The sequence below is a fragment of the Phoenix dactylifera genome, chromosome 2, assembly GCF_051530095.1.
Source record: "Phoenix dactylifera cultivar Ajwa chromosome 2, Ajwa_hap1_PhDact_Kaust_v1.1, whole genome shotgun sequence".
Lineage (NCBI taxonomy): Eukaryota > Viridiplantae > Streptophyta > Magnoliopsida > Arecales > Arecaceae > Phoenix > Phoenix dactylifera.
Genome location: NC_143191.1, coordinates 9,109,273 through 9,137,059, shown reverse-complemented (window position 1 = coordinate 9,137,059; position 27,787 = coordinate 9,109,273). Strand labels below are relative to the sequence as shown.

Genomic DNA, 27,787 nt, shown 5'->3' with positions numbered 1-27,787 from the left:
TCGAATCAACTAAGAACTCGTGTGAGTGGATGGGCTCGACTTGGATTTGTGAATTAACCTATGCAATATTGAATGAGGTTTCATGTGTTTAATCAGATACTATAGAAATACACTCGCACCTGGTAGAAGCAAGGCCTTAATTCGGGATCCATTGACCTATAAGTCTTTAATTTGGAGGTGGTTATTGAGTCCACATTTGTTCTAAGAAATGATCAACTAATTTAGCTTCTCCATACATGTGTTATTAGGTCATGTTAACAGTGCTGCACCAATTAGGTTGGTTCCTAGGGTGTCTCACCTAGACATTTCTCAAGCTTAGGAACTGGTTATTGGAATAGAGTGTGAGAAACCAAAATTTTTGCTCTGGGTTTAGAGTTTCTACGAGTCCAGTCAGGCATTGGGAGTGAATGCCTATAGAATAATAATATGGGTTAAAAGCATGTGGTTTGGGCTCCAATATTATTTTTCTGAGATGATACATTGTCAAATTTATACTTGATCCGGTAAGATAGCACAAGTTTTATTTACTGAAGTGTGCAGCTCATACCTCTTTTTATTTTTTTTTTAAGATGAATAGGATTACTCAAAGCGAAAGATGGTCCAGGCTTGGAGTTTGCATCAGTAAGCATAGCGATTTTATAGTAGAATTTTAGTTCTTTAATTAATTAGGAGTTTGTAGTTAATGACTTTCTGGATTTTGAAAATTATAGATTCTAGTATTTATATTTTACTTTTGATGTTCTGAATCAATATTTGTTTTATTACTCAATAGATGATGGAATTGGACTCTTTTTTTACATTGTATTTAAGATGGATTTATGGATTGATTATAGATGTTGGCTTCGTGTTATTGTGGGTTGCACCCCTTGGTAGCATGGCTATGTTATGTTCCAAATTTGGCCATGTTATGGCCATCGAATTGTATCAATATAACATGAAAAACTATGTTTTTGTTGTTGCTTCAACAGTCAAAATCTAAAAGGCAGCTTCTCATCGACAAGTCTGCTTCAAAAGGCCCACTGTAGATAAAATAAGCAACAAAATTCAGTAAGTAGAGTTTTACCATATTCAAAAACTCAAGTTTTTGCTGAGAAACACGTCTCTTAAACCATAACGTAATTCAAATTACCACTGAAACTCCAAGTGTCGGTTCATTGAAATAAAATGAAATCAGAAGTTTTAATAAGCACAACTATGCTTAAAGGGCCAAAACACATGATTCTCAAGAAGAGTTATTAGATAATTCTACATTAGATCATATGTTGAACAATTTTCTAGAAGTTTGGGTGATGGTCCGCTGAAATACTTCAATAATGAAAATTATGGAAATCAAAATTCTCTTAAGGAATAATATGATAAGAAATCAAAAGACATTGTAATTAAATTCCGAGTTTCACATAATTTCATATTTTCTTATAAGTTTCACTGGTTCCCTCTCAAGTCCACTCATATCCTCATTGAGAATATAAATCCTATCAATAATTTGAATAAAATCTCTTGTTATTTTATTTCTTTATTCAAACAACACCACTGATTCTCCTCGAGATCCGCTTATACTGAATAACTAGAAGTTCCTTATCAATATCAAGTAAGGGCACTCATATACCACCTGGCTGGGGTTTCTTATATCGTCATTGGTAATCAATATGAGGCCATGATTCACACAACCAGAGGCTCCTTATTGAAAATTGGGTGAGGCCACTCATACACCATCTACGTAGGGATCTACTTATAATTTAGAACCATAATATTGTTCTTAGGTGGAACATAACTTTACAAATTCTAAAGAGAATGAGTACTAGATGCTCCAATCAAAATAAACCACTTCATTTCAAGATTGATGCTCAGAAGATTCCATTGGTGTGAATTTCAAAATAGAAGAAATTCTATTTTAGAATAGCAAGTCCAGTATTCACATGATTTCATGATTCTCAAATAGAAGTGAAAAGTAAATACAGAACTGACTTTGGTCTAGATTTCTTAAAAGGTTGCACAATTTACTATAAGATTTACAAGAACTTTGATTGGTACTATATAATGTCAATTTCGGAAGACAAACTTTGAAATGACTATAACCTTAGGACTTCAGATTGCTATGAATTTGATATTGAACATAAGTTTCCAGAGAAAAACATGGTTTTAGAAAGCATGTGAGAATTACATGCTATCGAAGCCATAAGTTTTCAAAAGGACCTTAGGATGGGTTTAGGAATCTGATTGATGTTTAAACTTGAGAATGACTAGCTTATAATATAAAACCAAAAGGACAAATCCTAGAGTCTAAAATTCTAAGATCAGAAGATACTTTCTTTTTTCCTCATTTTCTTTAGATCTATATCTATTCAAAGTTTAACCAAACATATAAAAGTTTGAAATTGGAAAATATATGCACTTTAACCAAACATATAGGTTAGGCAGTAGCATTTCCACGACACTAAACAGCTTGAAGCCTCTTATTGTATGTCACAAGCCATATGAGAATATAACTATCTAAAGTAGAGAAACTAAATTATGGGGTTTACCATACTCTTCATCCTGATGCAGATAACTATTGCCATAACCATCAGGTGTCATTCCAATTATTTGGTGGACCCTATAATCCTTCTTGAACAGTCCATTTTCAGATACAAGTACATATTCTTATACAATTTTTTTTTAAAAAATGAAACTGTAAATCTTTGAATGTCAAATGCCAAAAATAAGATTACGAAATTTTTCATGTCTGGATCTTAAGGAAATTAACAAAACAATATAATTGAACTGTGGGAGAGGCTTCCAGTGACCTAAATTAATAGAGGAGAATGATAAAGAGGGAATGGAATTCAGAGAATGTTTGCAACTTGAAAACAAGAAAAAAATATAGGGAACTAAAGGCTTTCAGCATATGTTTCATGAGTCAAACCGATACGCAAAAAGATATAAACCAACTAGTCAAGGGGAACTGACTTCCTCGGTGCTCCCCTTATAATGATTCTCAGCCTAATTTAGGATCCATCTATGTTTGATTGCTCTTGCTATGCTTATACTAGATGGTGCTCTTCTTTTGGCAACAATCATTTTGATTTCTCTCTGGCCCTTTACATAACCAGCTTCAATCTAACATTCTTCCAGTTATCATTTCCATATAGGCCAAGATTTACATTATTTGAACTCGCTATGTGTGTTAGATTCTGATACTAAGCTTTATGTCTCAGCTGATTGGGCATATGCTTCTGTTCCTTGCTATATTTCTTTTCACAACAAAAGTATCATGCGAAAGGTGAATTTGTCTAGAAATAATGAAATATTACAGGACAGTTGAACTGTTTTTTTCTTTGTACCTTTGTTTCATTTTGCTTTATTCTTGTCTTGGACAATGCTGAAGTCAGATCTTATCTGATGAGAAGGAATTCATTGAGGCCTGTATCTCTTCTAATGTCCTCCCTTTAGTCTCTGGTACTAGCCTTTCCACAAACAGAACAGTAAGGCCACAAATGCTTGCAAAAATGAAGAAAGTACCTGTACAAGTTAAAATTTCCTATCAAAAATAATTTGGAGCCAAAAGATGTTATTTAGCTAGCAAGTAATAGGCTGTCATCACCTGCTGAGCTCCAAGTTATGAGAAAGTTGAAAGTGTATGAGACAATCCCGGAACCAAGCCAATTAACTAAGGTCACAAGGCTTCCTGCAGAGCCTTTCATATTGATCGGAAATATCTGAATCCAAAATCATTTGATTATTAACCACATAATTAGAGGGTTTTTTTTGGGTTACTTCTTTATACAGTTATCTTTTCATTTTTTTATTATGATCACTTACCTCAGACATTATAACCCATGGTATTCCCCCCATACCCAAAGAGAAAGATCCCGCGAATACCTGATCTCAGATATAATACAAACTAAGATCAGCACTTTAGATGCGTGCATGATTGAAAAAGTTTATGAACTAATGATAATCCTACTACAGTAATACCAGTATGCCTGTCAAAGCCAGTGCAGTATTTATCTCCTTCGGCCATTCATGTTCCTTTACCACAAAGAAATTAGCATAAGTTGGTTAAGGTCTTCGTAACAACTGTCCATGAATAATATCCATCTACCTGTAATAAGAACGACATTGCAACAAGGAAACAACCAACACACGTTCCCGCTGCAGAAACCTGGAATCAATAGCAGTTACCAACAGTAACTTAAATTGTTAAATACTTAAAAAACGTAACTTATAATTTTCATACCATTAGAATTGGTCTTCTTCCAGATTTATCCAAAAGGAGAACGCCTAATGTAGTCATAGGAATCTGCAGGACAGCATACGTTTTGTACTGGTATTTTTTGAAGAAACAAAATTCAATTATGCATTGAAAGCAATGACCTGAACAATGACCATTGCTATAGTTCCAGTATTCCCTGATGAGAAACCTGATATAAAGAACAATAATTGAGATTTCCATGAATAGTTTGGAAAAATTCGGGAAAATATATATGCCACTACCTGCAGAAACAAATATTTCACTGGCATAAAAGCAAATCGCATTAACTCCCCCGAACTGCTGAAATACCATCAATCCAACTCCAACCTGGTGCCCAAACAAAATTATTTCTGGAGAGGTTAGATACAAGAAGTTGAAAAGTAATCACTGGCATATTGAAGCTTAGGGATGCTTACAGTGACAGAGTAAAGGTATTTCTTCTGAAACAAGTCCAGCATATTGGCCTGTGGAAGGGATTGAAGGCTTTTTGTGAACTCCTGTGTAAATTATGTGAGGTCAGTCATATCGTATATAAACTATTGTCTTCATAATTAATCAATTTATTCCTGGGGATGAGCATTCAGTACTCTGATCTCCTCTGCTTCTTGAGAAATATCAGTATACTTCCCCCTGAGACTCTGTAGTGCTGCTTCAAACTTATTATGATGACCAACCTTAACCTGCATGATGAATAAAAATTAGATTCAACTTTATTTAATGTTTATTCAAAAGATTCACTTTGAATCAATCTCCTTTCTTTAACATATGGTCAAGCATGCTGATTCAGAAATCCTTCTAATGGGGTTAGTTTTTGAATCAGATTATTAATGGGATTAACACTGACAAAATGTTATACTGAATTATCCGTCTAACCGGAGATTCTTGAAGATGTGTTGATGGATGCAGGAGCATTTTGGCATATGTGAATGAATATTGATCACATGCTTTGAAACAAATGTTGGAAGTTCAATGTTTTGAAATCGTTTGATTGTTTTGCATATTAGTGTCACTAAACTGAAGGTACATATCTTTATTCATTTTAAAAAAAGGAGTCAAGGTCCATTGATCTATAAAATCTAGAATATTCACATTATAGATATTGGCAGTATCTTCATCTCAGCCCTATATCAAGGATCATGATTATAGGAATTTTGAATTTTGTATTTCGAATTTTGAATTCTGAATTCTGAATTTTGAATTTCGAATAGCATAAATTTAGGATTAATCCTTGGGATCCATTTGTTATTTCTTTCTATCTTTGTATCATCCTAGTTATAATCGCTTGTACATTCTCAACTATAAATATACATGATGACTATCTCATGAGGTAGGTAGAAAAAGTTCTCCATAATATTTTTTTTTCTCACATATTCTTCTTTTCTATATGGTATCAGAGTTTTCAACCTTAGCTATCTCTATGGCATCCTCCTCCAACTCCATGTCGATACCTACCACTCTGCTTTTAGTTGCTGTTCAACTTAACAGGGATACTTTTTTTACCTGGAAGGCACGTATTCAAACTCTCTTAATAGCCAACCGACTATGGGATCTTGTAGATGCCTATACCTCCACCTTCAATGATTGTCATAACTTCAGATGATGGAAGAATAGAGAAGCCAATCTCTAATCCGGCCTATGAGTCATGGCTTCTCTATGATCAAATCGCTCTGGCATGGCTCCTCAACAACATATTGTTGGGTTGTGGAGCCTGATCCATTTCCTTTTTTCAAGACCCTATATGCACTATGGTGGTGGAGGATCAAGGGAAGACAATTCGGAAAGAGTTCGAGAAGATTCAGAGTTGAATCAACAAAGAAAAAACCTTCAGCAAGGTCCGGAGTCGACTCCAGCAGACTTGGAGTCGACTCGGGCACGCAGGCAGACTTGGCACAGTTTTTTGGAGTCGACTCCAGATCCATAGGAGTCGACTCCCCAGTGCTGGAGTCGACTCGAGAACTCCAGGAGTCGACTCCCACAGGTAGACAGAGAGGTATTTTCTGTGGACTGTTGCCGAGTCGACTCGCAGAATTGCGGGAGTCGACTCGAGCACGTTTTTTACGTAAGGCTGAGTTATGAACCGGGTCCAAGCCAAGGTTTTTTGGTGCCCTAATCAAAGTAAGAGATTGGGAGGTATATATAGACTTCTTGAGGGACACAAGAAGTGTTTGGCAATCTAGAGAAACCCTAGAACTCATTAACGAGAGATTTCAAAAGGAGATCCTTGGTGTGCATCAGGAAGATGACGTGTTGCTCGTCTTGAGAGAGATTATTTGCTGTGAAAAAGAGTTTGTTCTCTTCTCTTGAATCTCTGTAACTTCCTTTGATCATATAGTGAAATATTGATCTGTGCGGCTGTGGACGTAGGAGCAAGGGACTCCAAACCACATAAACTTGAGTGTCTTGTGCATTTGCTATTGTTCTTTGCTGTGTTCTTCTTTCTCCTACTATTCTATATATTCCGCAAGCGTAGGGTTGATCTCTAACAACTGGTATCAGAGCTTTCTGGTTCAAAGGAAAAAGTGGGAGCAATGGCGGCTGAAGAAGGCAAGGTCAAGATTGACAGATTTGACGGCAAAGATTTTGGTTTCTGGAAGATGTAGATCGAAGATTATTTATATCAAAAGAACCTTCATCTACCTCTTGAAGGTGTGAAACCGAAAGACATGTCACATGCCGACTGGGATTTAATGGATCGTCAGGCTCTGGGAGTTGTTCGCTTGATGTTGGCTAGAAACGTTGCGTTCAACGTTTTGGAAGAGAAGACATCAGCAGGTTTGCTGAAAGCACTGTCGAATATGTACGAAAAACCCTCGGCCTCCAACAAGGTGTACCTAATGCGCCGTTTATTCAATCTGAAGATGAGTGAAGGTTTTTCAGTTACGGATCACATCAATGAGTTCAATCCAATTGAGCTCGGTAGAAATCAGTTTTGAGGATGAAGTTCGTGCTCTAATTCTTCTATCCTCCTTGCCAGAAAGTTGGGGTGCAACGGTGACAGCTGTAACCAGTTCCTGCGGCTCAAACAAACTAAAGTTTGAGGAGGTCCGAAATCTGATACTCAGCGAAGATATCAGAAGGAGAGAGTCTGGTGTGAACTCTGGTTCGGTCCTGAACACATCTGAAGGCAGAGGAAGAACTGTGCAGCGCAGTGAAAATCGTGGCAGATCGAAGTCTAAGAGGAGGAGCAAGTCTAGATCGAAAGGTGATGGCTGCTGGCATTGTGGCAAGAAGGGCCACACGAGGAAGAATTGTTGGCTCAGAAAGAAGAATCCAAGCAAGGTGCAAAACGAGGAGTCCGTGAATGCAACCACAGATGAAGCCAACGATGCTTTGATTCTCAGCGTGGACAGTCCTATGGAATCGTGGATACTAGACTCTGGAGCTTCGTTTCATTCTACCTCATGGAAGGAGTGTATGCTGAATTACACTGCAGGAGACTTCGGAAAGGTTTATCTCGCTGATGATAAGTCTTTAAATATTGTGGGGAAAGGTGAAGTTCATATCAGGATGTTGAATCAGTCAGTGTGGAAATTGAAGAATGTGAGGCATGTTCCAGGCTTGAAGAGAAACTTGATTTCTATTGGGCAGCTTGACAGCGAAGGGTATGTTACTACCTTCGTAGGTGGTTCATGGAAAATCACCAAAGGAGCTATGGTGATAGCATGTGGGAACAAGTTGGGGACACTCTGCATGACCAATGACACCAAGGATACGGTGGCATTAGCAGAGACAGGTGCAGATAGTTCTCTTTGACATCGCAGACTCGGACATATGAGTGAGAAAGGTATGAAGATGATGGTGAAGAAGAACAAGCTAGCAGATCTAAAAACTATTGATGTAGGTCTCTATGAAGATTGTATATTTGGGAAGCAGAAAAGGGTCAGTTTCTCAAATGGTGGAAGAACACCGAAGACAGAAAAGCTAGAGCTTGTACACACAGACGTGTGGGGGCCTTCGCCGGTTGCATCTCTTGGAGGCTCATACTATTATGTCACGTTCATCGATGACTCTACCAGAAAGGTTTGGATTTATTTCATGAAGCACAAATTAGAGGTATTTGTCACCTTTAAGAAATGGAAAAGTCTGGTGGAGAATGAATCTGATGCAAAGATAAAACGACTAAGGTCTGACAATGGCGGTGAGTATGACAGTAGTGAGTTCAAGAAATTCTGCGCAGTGAATGGAATCCGAATGGAGAAGACAATACCGAGCACACCGCAGCAAAATGGGGTGGCTGAGCGAATGAACAGAACCCTGAACGAGAGAGCCAATAGTATGAGGATCCATGCTGGTTTGTCCAAGATGTTTTGGGCTGAGGCAGTCAACACCGCAGCGTATCTGATAAACAGAGGCCCGTCGGTTCCCCTAGATTGCAAATTGCCTGAAGAAGAGTGGACAGGAAAAGTAGTAAATTTGTCACACTTGAGGGTCTTTGGGTGTGTCTCATTTGTGCACATCAATGCAGAGAAAAGAGACAAGCTAGATGCAAAGTCCAAAAAGTATTTTTTCATTGGATATGGTCAGATGATTTTGGTTACAAGTTCTGGGATGCGCAGAACAAGAAGGTCATCAGAAGCAAGGATGTAATATTCAATGAGCGAGTTCTCTATAAGGGCAAGAATACTTCAGATCTTGAGAGTGCAGGGGAGCAAAGCAAAAAAAATCAGCAAGTTGAGTTGCAAGAGATTACAGAAGAAGACGTTGCCAAAAGAGTTCAGAAAAATCCTGAAAATTCAGAAACTATTGTGGCACAACCTCAACCAAGTATACCGCAGCTGAGAAGATCTACAAGAATCTCCAGACAACCGGATAGATATTCATCCTCTTTACATTATCTGCTATTGACAGATGGAGGTGAACCCGAGTGTTATGAAAAAGCCATGAAAAGCGAAGATTCGGTGAAGTGGGAGTTAGCCATGAAGGACGAGATGAAGTCCTTGGATAGAAATCAAACTTGGGAGCTTAGTTCACTACCAGAAGGTAAGAAGGCTTTACAGAACAAGTGGGTCTACAATGTTAAAGAGGAAAATGATGGCAGCAAGAGGTACAAAGCAAGATTAGTTGTGAAAGGCTTCCAACAGAAGGAAGGTATCGACTACACTGAGATTTTCTCTCCGGTAGTCAAATATTCAACAATCAGAGTGATTCTGAGTATTGTCGCAGCAGAAAATCTGTATTTGGAACAGTTGGATGTTACAACTGTATTTCTCCATGGAGAGATTGATGAAGACATCTACATGCAGCAACCTATCGGCTTTGCAGTTCCTGGCAAGGAAAACATTATATGCAAGCTGAAGAAAAGTTTGTATGGTTTAAAACAAGCCCCGAGATTGTGGTACAAAAGGTTCGACGGATTCATGATCAACAATGGTTTTGCAAGATGTCAAGAAGATCATTGCTGTTATCTCAAGATACTTGATGGCAGTTTTATCATCTTACTCTTGTATGTTGACGACATGTTGATAGCCGGACCGAACCTACAAGAGATTGAAGGATGGAAGAAAGAGCTATCAAAGGAGTTTACAATGAAAGACATGGGTGCAGCAAAACAGATGCTTGGGCTGAGGATTGAAAAGGATAAGGTGGATGGAACACTGAAGCTTTCTCAAGCTAACTACATTGATAAGGTGTTGAATAGATTCAATATGACAAATGCAGATCCTGTGAAGACACCTTTGGCGAGCCACTTCAAACTTTCAAAAGAGCAATCACCCAAGGATGATGAGGAGCTGAAGAAGATGTCAAGGGTACCATATGCTTCGGCCGTAGGCAGCTTGATGTATGCTATGATATGCACGAGACCCGACATTGCACATGCAGTAGGAGCTGTGAGCAGATACATGGCCAATCCGGGTAGACAACATTGGGAGGCTGTCAAGTGGATCCTAAGATATTTGAAAGGTACCAGAAATGTAGGCTTGTGTTATAGAAAAGGCAGTCAAACACTACAAGGTTTTGTGGATGCAGACCTAGGAGGTGATACTGACACTAGAAGAAGCACCACAGGGTATGTTTATACCATAGGCGGGACAACAGTGAGCTGGTTCTCACAGCTGCAAAAGATCGTTGCTCTTTCGACAACTGAGGCAGAATATGTTGCCATTACAGAAGCCAGCAAGGAGATGATTTGGCTGCAGAACCTTCTGAAAGAGCTAGGTAGAGAGCAGAACTGTAGTGTACTATTCTGCGACAGTCAGAGTGCTATTCACTTAGCTAAGAACCCAATGTTTCATGCGAGAACGAAGCATATACAGCTGAGATATCACTTCATCAGGAAGTTGCTAGAAGATGGCAGTTTGTTACTTGAGAAGATTCAAGGAGCAAAGAATTCAGCTGATATGTTGACTAAGACAGTCACTACAGAGAAATTGAGGCGATGCATGGCCTCAATTGGCCTCCAAAGATAGTTGAATGGAGGTGCCGTACAGAGAATACTGATCAAGATATGGAAGTTTGTTTATTTTTCAGATAGATGCATGACTGGATGTATCAGTCTCCAAGTGGGAGAGTTGTTGGGTTGTGGAGCCTGATCCATTCCCTTTTTTCAAGACCCCTATGTGCACTATGGTGGTGGAGGATCAAGGGAAGACAATCCAGAAAGAGTTCGAGAAGATTCAGAGTTGAATCAGCAAAGAAAAAACCTTCAGCAAGGTCCGGAGTTGACTCCAGCAGACTTGGAGTCGACTCTGGCACGCAGGCAGACTTGGCACAGTTTTTTGGAGTCGACTCTAGATCCATAGGAGTCGACTCCCCAGTGTTGGAGTCGACTCGAGAACTCCAGGAGTCGACTCCCACAGGTAGACAGAGAGGCATTTTCTGTGGACTGTTGCCGAGTCGACTCGCAGATTTACAGGAGTCGACTCGAGCACGTTTTTTACGTAAGGCTGAGTTATGAACCGGGTCCAAGCCAAGGTTTTTTGGTGCCCTAATCAAAGTAAGAGATTGGGAGATATATATAGACTTCTTGAGGGACACGAGAAGTGTGTGGCAACCTAGAGAAACCCTAGAACTCATTAACGAGAGATTTCAAAAGGAGATCCTTGGTGTGCATCAGGAAGACGACGTGTTGCTCGTCTTGAGAGAGATTATTTGCTATGAAAAAGAGTTTGTTCTCTTCTCTTGAATCTCTGTAACTTCCTTTGATCATATAGTGAAATATTGATCTGTGCGGCTGTGGACGTAGGAGCAAGGGACTCTGAACCACATAAACTTGAGTGTCTTGTGCATTTGCTATTGTTCTTTGCTGTGTTCTTCTTTCTCCTACTATTCTATATATTCCGCAAGCGTAGGGTTGATCTCTAACACATATCCGATGTGATCATGGTTCATGTCATTGGATTGCCACATGCACGAGATGTTTGGCTTGCTCTTGAACGGCTTTATGTCATCCAGAGTGAAGCATATTATAGTGCTCTTATGACGGATTTCCATGCTCTTAACAAGGGTTCACTCTCTATCCAGGATTATCTGCAAGAGGCATCTGACAACTTGGTTGCCATTAATAAACTGGTATCACTTGCTGATTTACGCCATCAAATCTTGCTTGGCTTTGGTCCAGAGTATGAACACAGTCTCTACACTCCCTACCACAAGGATTGTTACTACTTTTGAAGAACTACATAGCATTCTTCTCCAACATGATACCCAACTGAGACCGCAAAATTTCAAAACTCATTTGGCTATGGGTGGGATTCCACCCACTGCAGATTATGTGCAAAAAGGCAGCCAACAAGTGCCACCACAACGACCCCAGCAACCAACGCATAATTTCTCTAATGATGAAGTATCTATCTTTTTTCCACAGGAATCTTACCACTAGAAGGGCCATGATTTAAGACCTCCAAATACTACCAATGGCCGAATTCAAAATAAGGTACATTGTCAAGTCTGCAACAAATATGGGCATACGGCTCGAAGTGCTACCATCGCTTCAATCAATCCTATCAAGCAGAAGCTACTTCTCTACAAGCAAATATTGCTGTCATGAATGATTTAACATGGTACACAGACACATGTGCCTCTCATAATCTCATCACATGACTTCAGATTTGTCTAATCTTCATCTTAGCTCTGACTGCAATGGTCCTGACCAGGTTACCATAGGAGATGGTTCAAGTTTGGCTATAAAAATTATTGATCACTCTCTTTTACATACTTCTACTCATCCTTTCCAACTTAAGAAATGTCTCTCAAATCACCAAAAAAATTTATCTATATTTCAATTTACACATGATAATTCCTGTTATTTTGAGTTGCACCATGACCATTTTTGTGTGAAGGACCTCACCTCCGCTCAAACCATCAAGGGCACGCTTAAGGATGGAGTTTACTATATTTTAATCGGGAGTGTCACCAAGAAGGCTTCTACTGTATATGCTTCTTTAACTAGTGTTTCTCAATTTCTTTGACATCAAGATCTTAGCCATGCTTCTATACCCTTGTTTCTAGAATTCTTAATAAATCATATTTGAATTTTCATAACAATAATAAAGTTTCAATTTGCTCTGTATGTCAATTAAGTAAGAGTCACTTTTTACCTTTTTCACACTCTCATTCTAGATCTTCTCCTCTTGAACTTGTGTATACTGATATTTGGGCACCTTCTCTTGTTACGTCACATTTTGGGTATCGGTACTATATACATTTTTTTAGATGATTATAGTCGTTTCTCCTGATATTATCCATTGAAAAATCATTCTGATATTTATCATGTCTTCCGTATTTTTCGATTGCATGTTGAAAATATTTTACAATGTAAAATTAAATTTCTCCAAACTAATTATGCCCATGAGTTTCAGTTGCAACCATTTCAATAAGAATTGAATGATCATAGAATTAGTCACACCTCTCCATGTCCGCACACCTCCCAACAAAATGGGGCTGCAAGCACAAACATCGCCATTTGTAGAAGTAGGCCTTGCTCTTCTTGCCCAATCTAATCTTTCTTCTAAATTTTGGGATATTGCCTTTAACACAGCTAATTTTCTCATTAATCATTTACTCACATGTGCACTCCATTTTACTTCACCTTAGGAAAAATTGTTTAATAAAAAGCCTGATTATAATTTTCTTCGTGTTTTTAGCTCCTTATGTTTTTCCTATCTTCGTTCCTATAATAAAAAAAATTAGAATATCGTTCTCTTCTATGTATCTTTCTTGGTTATCCTACAGGTTTTCATGGGTACCGGTGCTATCATCCTTTTTTTGGGCGTATTTTCATATCTCATGATGTTACCTTTGATGAGACAGCGTTTTCTTATGCACAGAACTCTTCTAGTGACTCTCCTAAGTCAACCAGTAGCCCTCCTAATGCCTCTTCTTTACCATGGCTTAAACCCAAGCCCAATGATCCATTAACATCAACCCACATTGATCCTCCCATATCTTTAGCCCCAAGTCCTCAAACTTAGCCAAGTTCTTTACAAACACATGACAATAATTCAACACAACATGTGGCCAATGTTCTACAGCCACTGCTGAACATGTTGCTCTTGAATCGGTGACTTCTTCTCACATCGGTGGGCATCGTATGTCACACACTCCAAGGATGGCACGCTTAAGCCACGTTGCTTTAGTACAAAATATTCCTTGGCATTTGTGGCTCCACTATCCTTGCCAAGCCCACCTGCTTCATTCAAGCTCAATGTGATCTCAATGGTGTGAAGCGATGGCAAATGAGTACAATGCCTTGCTCTCTAATAGTATCTGGCTTTTAGTTCCACCCTTTGCTTCACAACATGTTATTGCCTGCAAATGGGTGTTCAAAATTAAAAGGCGATCTAATGGCTCCATCGAGTGCTATAAAGCCCGCCTGGTTGTTAAAAGCTTCAATCAACAAGAGTGTGTTGATTATGATGAGACATTCAACTCAGTTATCAAGCCTACCACAATTTGCACTATTCTTTCTCTTTCAGTTTCCGAAGGTTGGCCCATTTGACAATTGGATGTCAAAAACGCGTTCCTCCACGGACATCTCACCGAAGATGTTTATATAAAATAACCTCCAAGTTTCACAGACCCAGACCATCTCACTTATGTTTCCAAGCTACAACGTTCTCTTTATGGTCTTAAACAGGCACCACGTGCTTGGTTTTAAAGGTTCAACTCTTACTTACATGCTCTTAGCTTTCATGGGTCTAAGGCTGATGTCTCACTTTTTATCAAGTGCACCAAAGAATATGTGGCACTTCTTCCGGTTTATGTTGATATAATTCTCACTGGCACTCTTATTGCTCCATTGGATGACCCTTTGCTTCTTTACAAACTAAATTCACCATGAAGGATCTAGGCCCTCTTCAAAACCTTTTGGGTATTGAGGCTAAGACTACTACTTCTAGACTTCATCGGACCCAATCAAAATATATTTCTGATCTTCTTCTCAAAACCAACATGGATGGTTCTAAGCCTGTCTCAACACCTATATCTACTGGGTCTCAACTTTCTCATTATGATAGTTTGCCACTTTCTGATCCGACTCAATATCGGAGTGTAGTGGGTGCACTTCAGTACCTTACTCTTATACGTTCTGACATTGCTTTTGCAGTCAACCAAGTATGTCGGTTTATGAATAGGCCCACTTCCACACACTAGCTTGCAGTCAAGCATATTCTTCACTACTTGAAGTATAATATAGACTATGGTATTTATTTAAGCAAAGGCCCATCCTCTTCTCTTCATGCCTATTTCGACGCCAATTAGGCCAGTGATCCTAATGACCGGCGTTTTGTAAGTGGCTTCAAAATTTTTTTGGTCGTAATCTCAGATTTTGGAGTGTTAAAAAGCAACATATTGTGGCACGTTCAAGTATTGAATCCAAATATAAAGGGCTTGCCAATGTTACTGCTGAATTAATTTGGATTCAATCTTTACTACAGAAAATAGGTATCTCACTCTCAAGCCTCTATACTTTGGTGTGATAATTTTCTATCATATATCTTACTACCAATCCCATATTTTATGCTCGTGCCAAGCATATTGAAATTGATTTTCATTTTGTTCGAGAGCGAGTGGCTTGTCGTCAGCTTCATGTCCGATTCATCTCTTCCAATGACCAACTCGCAGATATATTCACTAAAGGACTTGCCTCTCGACACTTTCAACAGTTGCGTTCCAAGTTCTCAGTAGTACCCACCTTAGCTTGCGGGGGGTATTGGTAGTATCTTCATCTCAACCCTATATCAAGCCACATATCAAGAATCCATGATTCTAGAAATTTCGAATTTTGAATTCTGAATTTTGAATTTCAAATAGCATAAATTTAGGATTGATCCTAGGAATCCATTTGTTATTTCTTTCTATCTTTGTATCATCCTAATTGTAATCTCTTGTACATTCTCAACTATATATGATGACAACCTCTTGCGATAGGTAGAAAAAGTTCTCCACAATATTTTTCTTTCCACATATTCTTCTTTCCTATAGGCTCAACAAGATATATGTTACATATGATTGATTCAATCATAATAAGAGGCTGATAGAAAAAGCAGAGCTATAGAAGGGCCTAACTAAGGAGATAAATCTTGAAAGTTTGTTGACATAATCCAATGTAGCAAAAATTGTAATAAAAACAGTTAATGGAGAAAACCCAGCATCTCAGTGTTTAATGAGAAAAGCCTATGCGATTGGACTTCTTCAATTATAGATGAGTGCATTCTGTGATGGAATGATTAATCTTAATCAATCATAAATCATACCTTGACTCGCTAAATCCATCTTGAACTCTGAGATGCGTGCAATCTGATCCGCGCGATCAACCGAAAATAACTCTGATCTGGACAGAGATTAGCGAGAAATCTTTTGGAGAGAGCTCTTAATGCGTGTATTAGAGAAGGGGTCTAACAGGCTATTTATACCCTTCTCCATGGACCAAACGTTGCAGGTGGTTACACCTGTGAAGAGTCACCCCCATCAAGGTAACCCTTCACTGCTATGAAATTACCTCAATGCCCTTGTGATTATCAGGATTTACAAGTGACACTTATCAAGATGTGGGTTCTAATTAAACGGGATCCAACATTCTCCCACTTGGACCATATTGACGCCATTTATCAATGTGGGCCATAACTTGACGGGATCCTAACATTCTCCCACTTGGACCATATTGACAAGTGAAATATCCTTAGCACTTGAATTTTATAATCTTTATACGCGTATTCTTTCTATTCTGATATCAATTTGGGCAAACTTTATGTTTGACTACTTTGAGAATAATAATACGAACCATGGCGGAAATAACACCTATTTGATTGGCGTATAACCTTCCATGATCACTATATTACTAAATCCGTATAGCCAAACTCTTATGAATGAACTTCTCATGAAATCCATTCTTTGGTCAATAATTTCCGCTACCATATTATGCATAAACCATCTGAATTCATTAAAGCAGAAAATACAACAAATGTGATTTACAACCATCTGAAATGTGCACATTAATACATCAATTAATTTATACAGAAAGGCCCATTTGACCAACATGCTCCTTATGCAATCCTGGGGCTATTGCTTTGGTCAAAGGATCTGCCAACATAAGCACAACATTGAGTATTGGACTGAAACTTTATGGTCATTACATTTTTTCTTTATAACAAGATATTTCACCTCCATGTGCTTATTTCCATTGGATATCTTGTCATTCTTTATTGAGGAAACTGCTGCTGAATTATCACAAAATAACTTTATGGGCCTTGAAATAGTGTCAACCTGTAGGCCTGTGATAAAGTTTCTTAACCAAATAGCCTGTGTAACTGCATCATAGCATGCCAATAACTTAGCCTCTATTGTTGAAGCAGCTGCTATCTTTTGCTTCGAACTCTTCCACGAGACTGCACCACCAGCTAGTAGAAAGATATAACCCGATGTTGACTTTCTACTATCTGGACAGCCCGCAAAGTCTGAGTATCCAACTATCTCCAAAAAATCAGATTTGTTGTATGTAAGCATAGATCTTGAGTCCCTTGAAGATATCTTAATATTTTCTTTGCAGTTCTCCAATGTTCTATTCGTGGATTAGCTTGAAATCTTCCCAGTAATCCTACAGCATATGCTATATCAGGTCTGGTACAGACTTGAGCATACATTAAAGTCCCAATTAGTAAAGCATATGGAAATGCTTTCATATGCTCCCTTTCAATTTCATTTCTCGGAGATTGTGATTTGCTCAACTTTTCGCCTTTAGTAACAAGCACTAGGCTTGGTTTGAAATTTTTCATACCAAATCTCTCCAACATTTTCTTAACGTAGGCTTTTTGAGATAGACAAACTTTTTCCTTATATCTATCTCTATGAACCTCAATGCCGATGACATATGAGGCTTCATCCATATCCTTCATATCAAAATTACTGGAGAGAAATTGCTTAGTCTTCCTAAGCAATGCCAAATCACTACTAGCAAGCAAACTATCATCTACATATAGGACTAGAAAAATAAATCGACTCCCACTGATCTTGAGATATATGCATCTATCAACAACATTTTCTACAAAGCCAAACGTAGAAATGACATTATTGAACTTAAGATACCACTGTCGGGACGATTGTTTGAGTCCATATATAGACTTATTTAGCTTGCAAACCTTATGACTCTGTCCTTCTGAAACAAAACCTTCAGGTTGTTTCATGTAAACTTCTTCCTCTAAATTTTTATTAAGAAATGCAGTTCTCACATCCATTTGGTGCAACTCTAAGCAAAATGAGCTACCAAAGCCATAATTATCCTTAAAAAGTCCTTCATTGAAACTGGAGAGAAGGCCTCATGATAATAAATGTCCTCCTTTTGAGTAAATCCTTCGGCAACAAGTTTAGCCTTATGTCGCTCTACCTTGCCCTTGGAGTCTCTTTTAGTTTTAAAAACCCATTTGCAGCATACTGCAGTAGCCCCAGGAGGTAGTTCAACTAGATTCCAAACATTATTTTTAGCCACAGAATCTATCTCATCTTTCATAGCATCTAGTCATTTGGAGGAATTTGCTGAATTTATGGCTTATGAGAAATTTATTGGATCATCTATATTCCCAATGTCATAATCGCATTCTTAAAGGTATACTATATAATATGGTGGAATTGGAGATCTCCTTACCCTTGATGACCTTCTTAAAGTTGCTTCTTGATCCACTGGTTCTATAGGTGGAGCAACATTCTCAATGATAACTGGCACAGATTCAAGTGGAACATTAATAGTAGACTCATCCTCCTTTAAATCATTATCAATGATAAGTGGAGGAATCATTGGCTGCTAATTTGAATCTTGCACATCATACGGAGTTTGCTTTTCCTCAAAATTAATTTCTTGAGGTTTTATACTCCCACTAATTTGGCCATTTTCAAAAAATCTAGCATTTCTTGTCTTCACAATCCTCAAAGTATGATTAGGACAGTAAAATCTGTATTCCTTGAACTTTTCTGGATAACCAATAAAATAACTAAGGATTCTAAAGTCCAACTTTTTCTCTTGTGAGATGTACACCCTTGCCTCAGCTTGACACCCCCAAATGTATAGATGTCTTAAACTAGGTTTCTTACCAGTCCAAACTTCATAGGGTGTTTTTGGGACAACTTTAGTAGGAACCCTATTTAGAATATACGCAGCAGTTTTTAAGGCATCACCCCACAGAGAAATTGGAAGAGTTGAGTGACTAATTATACTTCTTACCATCTCCATTAATGTTCGGTTTCTTCTTTCTGCAACTCCATTTTGATCAGGAGTACCAGGCATAGTGTATTGTACAACTATACCTTGCTCTTGAAGAAATCGAGCAAATGGACCTAAATGTTGTTCAGTTTCAGTATACCTACCATAGTCTTCACCACCTCTATCTGATCTCACAACTTTAATCTTTTTATCAAGTTGTAACTCTACCTCTGTTTTGAAAAGCTTAAAGGCATTTAATGCCTCAGCCTTGTCATACAACAAGTAGAGAAACCCATAGCGTGAGTAATCATCAATAAATGTGATAAAATACTTATGTCCAGTAAAACATGGGGTCGAAAAGGGCCCACATATATCTGTATATATGAGATCCAATAAATTTGTGCTTCTTATGGCACCTTTCTTAAACTTATTAGTCTGCTTTTCCTTGATGCAGTCTAAACAAGTTTCAAAATCACCATAGTCAAGAGTTGGTAGAATTTCATCATTTACTAATCTCTTGATTTTTTTTATGGAGATATAACCTAATCTTCGGTGCCATAACATAGAGAAATTTTCGTTTATCATGTTACGCTTTAATCCATAATGTTCTTTATTTTGCAGGGATAAAAGGGATAGCTCAAAGGATGTATCAAGGTCTAATTTGAATAAACCATCCTCTAATGAGCAATTACCAACAACAATATTATTCAAGCAAAGGTTTACAAATGATGGTCCAAAGGAAATAGTGTACCCAAAAGAAACAAGTTTGGAAACAGATATCAAGTTCTAGAAAATTCAGGCACATAAAAGATATTTCCTAGGTATAAACTATGGCTAGTCTTTAAGGTCAATTTGAACGTTCCAACAGCTTCCACATGTGAACACATCTTATTTCCCAAAATGATGCTCCATTCACTTTCCGTTGGAATTCTTTTGTTCAACAATCCCTGCAAAGTTTTACATATATGGATAGTAGCACCAGAGTCAATCCACCATGTGTTATGAGGTACATCAACAAAATTTGATTAATAACATACTAAGGAAAGAAAAGCCTCTGACATGTCTACTTTCAATGATTTTAATTACGAAGCGATGTTACGTAATTCCATAATGTGCTCGCGTATACCACAATTATCATTATTCTTTAAGAAAGCAATCATTGAAATTAAGGTGCTGGTAAGGGCTTTCTTTGAATTCACAAATTGATCCTCTACTGTTGTTAAGAATTCTTTTACAGTTTTGCAATAAGAAATTGAGCCCCTTATCTTTCTGGAGATAAGATTTTGTATGAGTAAAATCTTATCTCCATTATGGACCCCTCCCACCTCTCATACAATTTTTTCTCCTCCAGCGTAGTTTCCTCCGTGGGGACAGGTGGCATATCCTCACGAAGTGCCAGATCAATATCCATGCACCCTAAAGTAAATGTCAGTCTTTCTTTTCATTCCGAAAAATTTGAACCATTAAGTATTGGGATGCATGATGTGGATTGTGAAAAAACTGTTGGAAATAAAGCTGCAAAACATATGCTTACTATCAATATGCATGCTATAATTACGCTACAACCTTATCTAAATTACTGACCCATATTAGCAATTTAGTGAGTAAATCAAAATTAACTTTACATGATTTACCCCTTTACGATAAAACTAATGCATTAAGTATGATATTTAATGAACTTTCTATGTCTGGTTGAAACAATTCAAAAAATAACAGCCAGATCAGCTCCAGGCTTACTTAAATACCAGCCTTTCTTAGACACGTATGCCTTTTTGACAAACTTTTCTTAGACACCGTTATTCAATAAATAAATTTCACTAGATATTGTTCAATATTAATAAAGAATTCAAGGCCTTTGGGCAACAAGATTTTATCATAAATATCATACTAATAACATTATTTCATCCCATCATTAACTTTATATAACGACTTTCCCTTGGGGCCGGCTCATTATACATGATGCAAGTATTCAATTTTATGAGATGGTGATAAAAGACTCTTTATTGATTAAATTAAAGCATTCCAAAATTTATGAGATGCTTTGGCTCATCACCACAAATATGCAAAAAATTTAATCATTTTTATGTCTTATCCTACATAAGATGTTTTGGTTCGTCTCAATCATATATCAACCTTTTATCATGAAAGATATGAATAATTTAAACAATCATATATCATCATAAAAAAGCATCTAAATTGATCATTTATGTAATAAATTCATTACAGGGACCAATATGTAATAATCGGTGCACTGTTTTGTCATAAATCCTAAGTATAGGGATCAAATAAATATATTTTAGGACCTTTCTGTAACTCAACTTTCTTCTGGGGACTGTATACAAATTAATGTAATGAAACTTGAGTACGGGCCACATAAATATATTTAGAGGATCTTTCTATAATTTAACTTTCATCTGGGGGCCATATATGAATTTCTGAAGCCCCTTTTTCCGAATAACATATTGTCAGGGGTTTCACAGCAAAACGCAGAGTTCAGGCCAAATGGATTCGAGTTTTGGGTTGGATTCCATGCCCGAAACCCGAAACCCATCTCTTTTCATGTTCTTCCCCAAATCATGATGGGAAAAAAGGGAGGGCCAAATCCGACAGCCCATCCTCTCCCAAACGACGCCAGCGGCCGCCGGTTGCTCACGCCTCCGACCGCCCAAACGACGCCGGTGCCCCTTGCCGTTGGCCTCTCCGGCCACATGGGAGGAGGGGAAACGACGACATGAAGACCCATCCCCTTTCTCCTTGAAAACCCACGGAAAGAACCCCCCCTTTGCACGGCGGCGCGACCGCTAGCCAGCCCATGCAGCCACCGGTGGCTTCCCCGGCCACCTCATTGGAGAAGGGTACGGTGGCAGAAGCCGGAGCGCCGCTGTCCTTCCTTTTTTTTTTAATTCTTTGCTCGCGGTGGCCATGGCGGGTCGCAGCCGCTGCTGGCTCGCCGGGGGGCGGGCCGCAGCGGCGGCCGGGGACGCGGTGGCTGGATGATGGCCCTGTTGGCCACCGGTTAGGATGGAGAGGGCCGTGACCGAGATTCGCCGCAGCGGTGGCCATGGCAGCGGCTCTCCCTTCCTCATTTTCTCAAACAAAGGTGGAAGTGGAGGAAAAGAGATGAAGGTTTTAGTCCCACATCGCCCAAACGAAAGTTATTCACTGCTTTAAGTAATATGGGCAAAAACCTTTCATCCCCAGTTACGAGTTTAGTCCCACATCGGCCAGACAAAAATCTTTCATATGCTTAAATAACATCGGCTCTTGATTCATTGCAACCAACAAACCAAACGAGTATGATTTATTTTGGAATCCACCCGCTCTGATACCATTGATGGAATGATTAATCTTAATCAATCATAAATCATACCTTGACTCGCTAAATCCATCTTGACCTCTGAGATGCGTGCAATCTGATCCATGTGATCAACCGAAAATAACTCTGATCTGGACAGAGATTAGCGAGAGATATTCTGGAGAGAGCTCTTAATGCGTGTATTAGAGAAGGGGTCTAACAGGCTATTTATAGCCCTCTCCAGGGACCAAACGCTGCAGGTGGCTACACCCGTGAAGAGTCACCCCCCATTAAGATAATCCTTCACTGCTGTAAAATTACCTCAATGCCCTTGTGATTATCAGGATCTACAAGTGACACTTGTCAAGATGTGGGTTCTAATTAAACGAGATCGGGGTTTAATTAAATGGGATCCAACATTCTGTAGCTAGAGTTAAATTGTCCCTTATAGGTGCACTTTTTAAAGCCCCAGTGCCAATGGAAAAAAAGCTCCCTGTGAGTACCCTTTCTCCATGTATGACACACCATCCATGTATGACACACCACCCAGCTTCCACATCTATTCAGAATTAATCAAAGATGCCATCACATTCTTACCCATTGCAAGATTGAATCATGCATAATTCAACTCATCCCTTTCCTTAAAGTTCTCAAGGCCTCAATTTACCCCAATGTCATCCATTGCTATAAATGCCTAGGAACTCACCCAAAAAGGTTAACAAGAATGTATTACTTGGGTTCTTTAGCCCTATAGAAGTATCCAATATCTACTTAGTGTATAGCTGATGTGCGACTAAATACATGCCCATACAGATCCTTACATAGTCCTCCCGTTTTAAGTCCTGACATTCTCGCTAGGTTAGGGCCCATATCCATTCAACTCTAATTACAAGTAATACATATCCAATAGCAAAAACTACGATCAACCTGTGATTAATCTAAATGGGTCCATGTTGCAGTGTCCCCTAATCCATATGAGTTTGTAACGACCTAAGACCTCGCCCAAAAAAGACTAGCCGAAAGGTGTATTAAAGTTTCTTGGCCCTGTATATATACCCAAGATCTATTCAGTGTGCAGCTGCACAACTGGCCACCAGACCTCCATCGAGTTTTGGGGCACAGCCCTGACAGTGGCACCTACCATGCCAACCATGGCACCTTTGGAAACCTATGCCATGGTAGCTGCCTTCGCCTAATATGCATTGATGCCTCTGCCTTCACTACCTTTGCCTTTCCCTCCCTCATCTTAGCCCGCAGCCATCACATCAAGTCTCTAGACTCTTGATCTCTTGCACCCCCCCCCCCCCCCTCCAGTCATAGCCCACCTCATGTTATTCCAACCCGATTTCACATGAGAGTAAACTACTGCCAAATTTATTAATTTCAAAAGCAACAGCTTGTTTCATGATTTTCACATCCCAATAAGAGTCCATAATTGCTAGCGGTGCTAGGCTCCGATACCAGCTTGTTGGGTTGAGAAAAGAAGGCCAAATAAGTTTGAGAAAATTTTGTCCAAGTTCAAAGCCAGTGCTTACAAAGAAAGAACTTAGTGCACACTAAAGAGGGTATCAATGCACAACTCTAAAAGTAGTGCACATGGACCTAGAGTGACAGCAACAAAAATATCTTTCTTTCCTTTTCATGTGTGAACAATGGAAATTCAAAATAAAGCACACAAATAATTAGTAATCACCAAGAAGCAAGAGGCCAAGATTTTACATGGAAGACCACATCGAGGATATATCATGGGACTGAGTCCAGGTTAACATCCACCATCTCCAAGAGGTAATAGGATTACAAATTTGTTTCTATTCTTGACCAAGCCAAGGATCACAACATCAAAAGAACAACATCCCTTGGAACACAACCTCTCCAAGACAAACTAGAGCCTAACACGGATCAAGAGATAGCAACTCTTGGTGTACAGAAGGCATTTTTAACTAGACAAATATTGATTTGAATATACAAAGTATTAGAATGAAGTGAATGAACTCAACAACACAGATCTCTCAAAACACTTTGTAGAACACTGATTTGGGACATTAAGAATAATGGCTACGAATTTGCAGATAGGCTTCACAAACCCAATGCTGCCTCCTCCTTGTTGCCTTCTTCTCCTACTAAAGCTATAGGGCTTCTAAGGTTTCTTTTGCAAAGGTTTCTTCTAAGTAGGAAGAGGCTTTCCCAAACAGAAACAGAAGAGATCTCCCCTAATACCTTTTCTTCTCTCAATCCCTCTAAGCTCTAATTTCTTCCTCTTTTCCTTTTTATATGAGAGGTGACCTTGAATGGGTTTTGTTATGGGCTTTTCCATTCCGAACACAACCTACTATGACATGGGCTCTTCTCCTCATAAAGGGGGTCAAACCCAAAAGAATGGACTTTTTGCCCTTTCATACAATTTGCAAGGACAGAACCAAGCTACTTCCCAACAGGTGTGTGCCAACAACTAAGCAAGTTTTGACTTCTTTTATCCTAGAGATAAGTTCTTGAAAATGCTTGGTTTAAAAGGTATCTAATTACAATGAAGACATGAAAGTTTCCCAAATGATGATCAATGTAATGTTTAATTTACATTATGACCAATTAAGTACTCTATAGGCGCATGCACATAACAAACCGTAACTTAGAATCTATGATGATGATTTAAGGATTTAAGTGACTAACCAGCCATCTAGGGGATTCTGGAATGAAGAGAAGGCCCAGTAGTTGAAGTAAACATGGAATAATTCCTGTAAAAGAAAACATCAAGCATGCTCCTTTGTCATATACAGTAGAAATACCAAGGAAATGGCTTTAAAATTGAAAATTTTATGCTTTAAAATTATGTTGGAGCAAGATTCGCCATCTCGGTACCGGACCCCATCTTGGTACCATCCTATTATAATGTCGGTACATGGTATGGTATGAGACAACAAGGCATATCAAGTGTTGGTACGGTATGAGATTGCATACTGGTTCGATAGCGGAACATCCAATATGGTATGGTACTGACCGATACAGGATGGTACGGTACGATACCGACAAGTACAACGAACCTTAGTTGAAGTTATAGCTTTCTTAATATAAAATGTTACCGTTGTTTACCAAGAAAAAAGGAAAACAACAATATCCTTGGTGGGACCATTGCATACATACATATATACGTATTCATGTTGCTCCTTCAAACAGATCTGCTCACTTCTGTGCTGATATTAGTGATCCAAAGACCATATCAAGATAAAGATTGAAAATTGTATGGTGATAAAGTCAATCATAGGTCTGTAGGTATCTGAACCACCGGTTATTATGTTTGGTAGATTAGCTGTATGCAAAAACTGGTTCCAATTTTTCTATTAAGAGTTCATTCTGACATCTCAAAAACACTGAATTTTAACATGTTCATTTTATTCTTCTTACAAAGAATCTGACAAACTTTTATGCTGCCAAAATTTGTAATGGTAAGGTTCAAGGACTGTTGTGTTGGATACTATTCCTTGTTGTACAACCAAATCATCTGCAAGAGTAGAAAAAATTATGTGCATAATATTGTGAATTGTAACATATCTATGTCTACAACCAAAAACAGATCTTTAAGTGCAAAAAGAAAAAAATATTGTACCTATTACTGCCAGAGAACGCCAAGTCAAAGCTGCTCCCAGCAAGTATGCAAGGGATACTCCACAACATATCATAAGCTACGGGATAAGTAGAAATCATTGGTATAGAAGTAATATCACTGAACACAATCTGCTTTTTTTTTTGCTCTTACCTGATTGACAGATGCAAATCCTCCTCTGAGATTCTTTGGTGTTATCTCTGCTATGTACACAGGAACCTGTTTAGCCATTTGACTTGAATTATTCCTTTTTTAACACAAATAAATAAAGTATAAAGATAATTCTGTCGCACTTGTTAGCGAAATGTCACAACTTTCTACAGCTTGTGATATTTTAATCTCATGACTAAATTCTTTGTTCTATTCGTGCATGTTCGTAATGTTACACAATACAGATTCTACAGTTTTTAGCCAAAGTTTGTAGCTGCATCACTGAATAGCTAAAAAAAGAAACCTTTGTTGTGGCATATATATGTCAATATGTGATTGGAGATTTCTATCTGCTTTTGGTCATAATCTTATCATGCTCACCACATAAGAAAGGAGACCAATACCAAATCCGATTGAAAGTCTTCCAAGATCAAGCCACCACAATTCCTTCAGCATGGAAATGAATGTATATTCAGTGGTTAATTTAGAGAACATAATTGGTAAAACCATAATCTGAGAACAAATAGAGTTCTTTCAACATATAATACATATATGTAGCTCATTTTGACAGAAGTTCTACATGCTCCTTTTTATTCATTTTAATCTAAGTGTTAGAACTCTAGAAGACCAATCTGGAATGTGGGAACAAAAACCTTTGTCAAGAATATAGAAAGCCATCCCACAATGCAGAAAAGATCTGATACTGCCATTGTCTGCATTGCAATACCAACCAAGTAAAGGATCTTATCAGTCAACATTTATGTTAAGATTTTTCTCAGATATTGTTCTTCTGTTGATCCAAAGAAAGAAACTAAATTGCTTATGTTACTTACACATTTTCTGCCAATTAGATCTGCAATGCGCCCACTCGAAATGGCACCTACCATTGCTCCAATTGTCAGTATCGAGCCAAAAAGAGAGTACTGCACAACAAATTGTTACATAATGAGTATACATATTTTACCAGCTATTATCCAAGAGACATACCTTGGTGCACATCATTGGCAAATTATATAGTGTTGGTAGATGTGACAAGAAAGCATGAACTTCGAAATGAAAGGGGATGTAGAGAGCTAGGATAAAAGGTTAGTTAGGGAAAAGCACATAAAACATATTTTCTCTATCTGAATACAGACATCAGTCAGATATTATTCAGATACAAATCAGATTTTGAGTGGAATTCATTAATGAAAAAAAAATTAATGACATAATCATAAAGATTGGAAATGAAATCAACAATTAAGATCGCAAATGATGCACCATAACCAGGTGTTGTCTAAGACGTACTTATTAAACTTGCACATAGGCGAATTTGACAAGGGATTTGGATCACTGATCCAACCATTTTTTGTTTTAAAAATATATTAAAAATTAAAAATTATTAAATGAAATATATAATATAAAGGCTTGAAAAATTGATATTGAATACAACTATTACTCTTTAATTGTAGAATGAATAAAAAGAAACATGAATTATCTATTTTTTAAAGAACTTGTAAGAAAAATTATATACGATATAGGACAATATAGGAATATGTTGAAATTATTGGCAACTATAGTACCATCTTGAGTTTGAGAGACCATGTTAGCATAATTTTAGGGATCACATAACAACCTGCATTGCCCATAATATTTTTTTTATTAGCGTGATTCTGAATCAACCTATATTATTTTTCTTTATTAGCATGATCTTGTTAGAGTAATTTTAGGGATCACATAACAACTTGTATCAGTCAGTAATATTTTTCATTGTTAGTGTGATCCTATATCAGGCTATATTATATTCTTTGTATAAAATCTGTATACAAATATATATATAACTCCTGAGATGTACCAAATATGATGGAATAGAGAAATAAAATTATTTTTCTCTTTTTCTCTTAT

General features: G+C 38.1%; 1 protein-coding gene across 5 annotated transcripts in view; it reads right to left on the bottom strand.

The window, feature by feature from the left end:
* Positions 1-823: 823 nt before the first annotated feature.
* The window catches only part of LOC103710955 (sugar transporter ERD6-like 5), a 31,939-nt gene continuing 4,975 nt past the window's right edge, over positions 824-27,787 (bottom strand). For 3 of the 5 annotated variants that reach the window (XM_008796892.5, XM_088715245.1, XM_088715244.1), the window contains 17 exons: positions 26,737-26,826; positions 26,557-26,616; positions 26,285-26,350; positions 25,907-25,972; positions 25,757-25,832; positions 24,823-24,887; positions 4,819-4,911; positions 4,648-4,728; positions 4,474-4,558; positions 4,354-4,400; positions 4,217-4,279; positions 4,082-4,141; positions 3,955-4,008; positions 3,799-3,858; positions 3,581-3,695; positions 3,321-3,498; positions 824-1,019 (listed from right to left, as the gene is read on the bottom strand). In XM_008796892.5, coding sequence (XP_008795114.3) covers positions 3,365-3,498; positions 3,581-3,695; positions 3,799-3,858; positions 3,955-4,008; positions 4,082-4,141; positions 4,217-4,279; positions 4,354-4,400; positions 4,474-4,558; positions 4,648-4,728; positions 4,819-4,911; positions 24,823-24,887; positions 25,757-25,832; positions 25,907-25,972; positions 26,285-26,350; positions 26,557-26,616; positions 26,737-26,826 — 1,215 coding nt within the window. In that variant the 3' untranslated portion in view covers positions 824-1,019; positions 3,321-3,364. The remainder of the gene's footprint in view (positions 1,020-3,320; positions 3,499-3,580; positions 3,696-3,798; positions 3,859-3,954; positions 4,009-4,081; positions 4,142-4,216; positions 4,280-4,353; positions 4,401-4,473; positions 4,559-4,647; positions 4,729-4,818; positions 4,912-24,822; positions 24,888-25,756; positions 25,833-25,906; positions 25,973-26,284; positions 26,351-26,556; positions 26,617-26,736; positions 26,827-27,787) is intronic. The other 2 variants (XR_015975055.1, XM_088715243.1) reach the window with 2 other exon arrangements.